Source organism: Lemur catta, chromosome 18 (assembly GCF_020740605.2).
Source record: "Lemur catta isolate mLemCat1 chromosome 18, mLemCat1.pri, whole genome shotgun sequence".
Lineage (NCBI taxonomy): Eukaryota > Metazoa > Chordata > Mammalia > Primates > Lemuridae > Lemur > Lemur catta.
The window spans coordinates 37,117,790-37,122,912 of record NC_059145.1 but is presented as its reverse complement, the minus strand read 5'-3'; the positions used below and the strand labels follow the sequence as shown (position 1 = coordinate 37,122,912).

At 63.2% G+C, this 5,123-nt stretch overlaps 1 protein-coding gene across 1 annotated transcript; it reads right to left on the bottom strand.

The window, feature by feature from the left end:
* Window positions 1–249: 249 nt before the first annotated feature.
* TLR9 (toll like receptor 9) lies at window positions 250–4,849 on the bottom strand. The gene is made up of 2 exons (XM_045530065.1): window positions 4,235–4,849; window positions 250–3,461 (listed from the first exon to the last, which is right to left on the bottom strand). Exons 1-2 carry the CDS (start codon window positions 4,235–4,237, stop codon window positions 375–377), a joined length of 3,090 nt encoding a protein of 1,029 aa, XP_045386021.1. The 5' UTR covers window positions 4,238–4,849; the 3' UTR covers window positions 250–374.
* Between the last annotated feature and the right edge of the window lie 274 nt (window positions 4,850–5,123).

Below are 5,123 nucleotides of genomic sequence, written 5' to 3'. Positions count from 1 at the left end.
AGGAGACCTGGCCCTGCTCTCCGGGAGGGACCAAGACCACATTCAGCGTCCATCATCAGACCCCCCTGAAAAGATGCCGATGAACAAAACCGCCCGTAGCAGCTTCTCTCCCCCGCAGACCTTTGTCCTGTCTGTGGCAATTTTCCCAAACCACCCCTTGTCCCTCTTCACTTCATGGAGGCCTGGAGAATTCTCCCTCCCGTCCCTCCTGCCACCCACACCTCCAGTGAGCACACGGTCAGCCCTCTGGCCTCCGGTGGCATTTATTGAGTACCTGCTCTATTCCAGGTCGGGCTGGGGGGCCGGTGGGGGCACAGGCGAGGCAGGAGAGGGGGGCGAGCGTGGAGGGGGCCGGGCGGCACCGCGGCTCAGGGCTATTCGGCCGTGGGTCCGCGGCAGAAGTTCCGGTTATAAAAGTGGCGGTTGTCCCTGGTCAGGGCCACGCCCAGCTGGGCCCAGAAGCTGCCCTGACCGCTGGGCTGGTGGGGCCAGAGGAGGACGCTCTGGCGGCAGAGGCGCTGGCGCAGCCGCACGTAGCGGGAGCGGCCGGCGTCGGGGCCCAGGATCACCAGCACCACGACGTCCTTGCGGTCCTCCAGCAGGCGCTGCTGGGCCAGCAGGAAGCTGGCGCGCAGGAGGCCGCTGACCCGGTCCGTGTGGGCCAGCACAAACAGCGTCTTGCGGCTGCCGTAGACCGAGGCCCACAGGTTCTCGAACAGTGTCTTGCCCGGCACCCAGTCGCGCTCCTCCAGGCACAGGCGGAGTGCCCGGCGCCCACGGTGCTCCTCCAGCCGCCCCCGCAGCTCGTTGTACACCCAGTCGGCCACGGCACTCTGCGCCTTGTCAAAGACCACGAAGGCATCATAGGGCAGGGGGTCCTCTCCCCACCGTCCCCACCGGGGAAGCCGGGCCAGGCCCAGGTGGAAGCAGTACCAGAGGTCCCAGCCGCAAAGGTGGTGCAGCACGGGCACAGCCAGGCCCAGAGCCACAGCCAGCAGTGAGAGGCCAAAACAGTCCCAGGAGAGGGTCTCGTCCAGGCAGAGGCGCAGGTCCTGTGCGAAGATGCTGCGGCCCTGGAGCTGGCCGGGACTGCCACACTTCACCCGGCTGGGCAGCCCAGGCACGGCTGCCTGCACCTCCAGCAGGAAGTCCACGAAGGCTGCCCCACAGGCGCAGTGCAGAGGGTTGGCGCTCACATCCAGGATTTTCAGGGAACTTGCCAAGGGTCCAAACCAGGAGGGCTCCACCGTCTTGAGGGCGTTGGCACTGAGGTTGACCTCTCGCAGCTCCACGGCCAGGACAAAGAAGCCGGTGGCCACGAAGCCGATGTTGTTGCCGCTGAGGTCCAGCCTCCGCAGCCGAGTGCCAGCAGGCAGGGTGCCGTTGGTCAGGGCCTTCAGCTGGTTTCCCGCCAGGTCCAGGGCTTCCAGGTTGGGCAGGAAGGTGAGGCTGCTCCACTTGAAAAAGGCCAGGTGATTGTTACGGAGACGCAGCAGCTGCAGACTCTTGGGGAGGTTGTACAGGTTGCAGGACAAGAGGGTATGCAGGCGATTCTGGGACAAGTCCAGCCGGACCAGGCCTCTCAGGCCTTGGAAGAAGCGGAGGTAGAGGTCTCCCTCGGCCCACATACGGCTCAGGGCATTGCCGCTGAAGTCCAGTGCCCGCAGCGAGGTGCTGCAGAGCTGCTGGGACACACGGCTGTGGATGTCGTTGTGTGCCAGGCTGAGGTAGCGCAGGGAGGGCAGCTGGGCCACGAAGCTGAGGTTGTGGCCCACGCCCTGCATGCTGAAGGGCTGGCTGTTGTAGCTGAGGTCCAGGGCCTCCAGGCGTGGTAGTTCTGTGAACGAGCGCCCGTGGTACAGGTCCAGCTTATTATGAGACAGGTCCAGCATCCGCAGCCTGGTCAGCGGCAGGAACTGAGAGCCGTTGACCGCCTGTGAAATGCTGTTGTGGCTCAGGCAAAGGCACTGGAGGTGAGAGAGCTGGGCAAACATCTCCGGCTGGACCGTCACCAGGTTGTTCCTTGAGAGGTCCAAGGTGAAGTTAAAGGTCTTACAGTTGGGCATGAAGTCCTCAGAGCTGGGGATGTCCAGTGGGCCTGCAGCAAGGTCCCCAGGCTGCAGCCAGACCTTCTCCCCGCCATCCGCCTCCCCCACGGTGGCCGCCAGCTTTGCAGCTCCACTAATGCGGTTGTCGGACAGATCCACATAGCGCAGGCCAGGGAAGGCCCCAAAGATGCTGAGGTTGGCCTGGTTGATGAAGTTCATCTGCAGACGCAGGATCCGGAGCATGGGCAGCTGGGCCAGTGGCCGGACCGTGGTCTCATTGAGCAAGCGGAAGAAGATGCCATGCATGTCCAGCTCCTGCAGTGAGATCAGGCTCCCGAAGGAGGATGCCAGCTGCAGGTGGGCAAAGGACACTCTCTTTTGGTAATTGAAGGACAGGTTGAGCTTGCGCAGCTGTGCCAGACCCTGGAAGGCCTTGGTCTTGGTGATGCAGTCATAGAGGAAGTTCTCACTCAGGTCCAGCACTTTGAGGTTGCCCAGACCACGGAACCATCTGACGTCAAGCCTGGAGAGAGAACTGTCCTTCAACACCAGGCCTTCAAGATGGCTGAGGTGGCTGAAAGTATCAGGATGTAGCTGGGGGAAGTGACGCGGGCACTCCATGCAGGGATTGCGGGCATGGTCACAGCGGCGACAGTTTCCGCCCACATCAAGCACACGCAGGGCAGTCAAATTGGCCAGGTCCCCCGGCACCAATTTGACAATGCGGTTGTAGGACAACAGCAGATACTCAAGGCTGGGGGGCAGGTTGCGGGGCACCTCTGTGAGGTTGTTGTACTTGAGCGACAGGTGAGTGAGGTTGCGCAGGCCAAGGAGGGCGCCTGGGGTCACATTCAGTGCCTGCCTGCAGGGGTTCTTGTAATAGCAGTTGCCGTCCATATATAGGGAGCGCAGGGCGTGCAGGCCCGAGAGGCTGGTAACATCCAGCACCAGGATGTTGGTGCGGCTCAGGGACAGGTACACAAGGGATTTGGGCAGGGCAGGCACGGAGGTGATGCTGTTGTAGCTCAAGTTCAGCTCCTCCAGGGTGGGCACAGCCAGGAAGGTGTGGGGCTCGATGGTCATGTGGCAGGGGAAGTGCATCGGGCTGAGGCTGACCGGCGGGCAGTTCCACTTGAGATTGAGACGCCGCAGGCTGGACAGGTGGGCAAAGTCAGAGTCACGGAGGTGGTGGATGCGGTTGGAGGACAAGGAAAGGCTGGTGACGTTGCCACGGGGTGCTGCCGCGGAGAAGTGGGGCACAGATTTCAGGAAGAGCCAGTTGCAGTTCACCTGGCCACGGGGCTGGAGCTCACAGGGGAGGAAGGCAGGCAGGGTACCCAGAGCTAGGGCCACAGCCAGGGCCTCGGCCTGCACCAGCAGAGACAGGGGGTGCAGGGCACCACGGCAGGAACCCTGTGGGATGGGGGTGGGGCTCTGTGAGTGTCCAGCCCCCAGCTCTACCTCCACCCCCTCCACTTCATGGGGGTCTTTCAGCAAGGCTTCCACCCCTTTCTCCAAGCCCACCCGGGCTTCCTCCCTGGCTGCTCAGCCCCTTCCCCCTCCAAGTCTTATGGGGAACCTAAGCTCAGCCTCAGACCCAGCCTTTGACTCAGAATCAGGACTCAGAACTGGTACTGAGACCTGGAATCCAGCTCACAGTTTGGAGCTTTCACTCATAACCAAACCCAGCTGGACAGGAGGGCCAGGCACGGCGACCAACAGGCCCCAGTCCTCTCTCCTCAGAGGCCAGTTCTCTTTCCTCCTGAGCAAGGTGGCAGCTGGCTCCCTCCTCTCTTGCCACTCTGCCCTCTGCCAGCCTGCCCCAACCCCTCCCACTGCCCAGCTCTCTCACCCTCTGCCCACCTCACCCAGCCGGAGAGCCCTTGACCTGCTATGGTTAGCAACAGATTGGGGGGCCAGCCCCAGGCGCATGTACCTGTGCACGTAGCCCCAGCCCTGCCACTGCCTGAAGCCCCTGGCTTCAGCCTCCTCGTGCCCCCAGTGGCTTTGGTCTCACTGCTCAGAGAAGAGCTTCTGCTCTGATGTCTTCAGGCTTCACTGAGTGTCCCCAGGACCATGTGGGTGACAGCCCTATTCATTGTTGCCAGCAGCTGCCAAGCCTACCTCTCTGCCCCTCCCTTCCCAGGCCATCGCCTTCCCCGGGGGGCTGAGAGCTGCTGTCCTACCATGACGGGAGTAGGGTCTGCTCCAGGGGGTCTGGCTGGCAGGCCGAGCAGCAGCTGCAGGGAAGGATGCTTCGCACTCGGAGCACTCTGGGTCCCTTCCCTCTGGGGCCGCAGCAACTCAGACAACAGAGGAAGTGAGAATTTTGAAACAGCCTAGTGGCTCCCCACCAACTCCTGCCCATGGTGAGGGGGCCAGGGTCCCATGAGTCAGAGGCCATTTGCATAGTCAGGTGGCAGACAGTCCCTTCACCCCTTCCTCTTTCCACTCCCCTCCCAGACAGCCTGCATCCCGCCAGGGCCTCACACCTGTCCTCTGGGAAGTCCGGGGAGGAACTAAGGCCCAGAGCCCAGCCTAAGGGCAGTGAGAGACTGGGACACACCTGCCAGGCCCTCCCCAGTCCCAAGAAGACTCTTCACCCTCATGCCTCAGCCCCTGCCCGTGGCCGGCACTCTCAGGACAGTGGCTCCCCCACCCGTCCTTTCCTGCCTCTGCAGTGCCATCCCCAGTGTGGGGGGGGGCCCTCGAGTGCAGGGGCAGGGGACAGCTCTAGTGGAGGCTGGGGCTGCACCTGCCTTCACCACAGCCTTGCAACCTCTTCCCGGAACAGGACCTCCTCTTCTGCATTTCCAGGGCTCCTGCAAGGCGGGCACACCGGCCCAGCTGGGACCCCACTCATCCTCCCCAGTGGCTCTTCCCACGCCCCTTCTGCCCCGGGTTATCGGAACTCAGTGCACTCAGGCCCACAGCCCCAGGGTGCCCCCGGACACCTCAGCGGGTCCTGCTGCCTCCACCTGCAGAATCTGCCCACCGCCCACCACCCACACGTCCACCAACAGGTTTGAGCCGCCATCGTCTGGCCTGGACCCCTGCAGGCGCCGCCACCTCCTG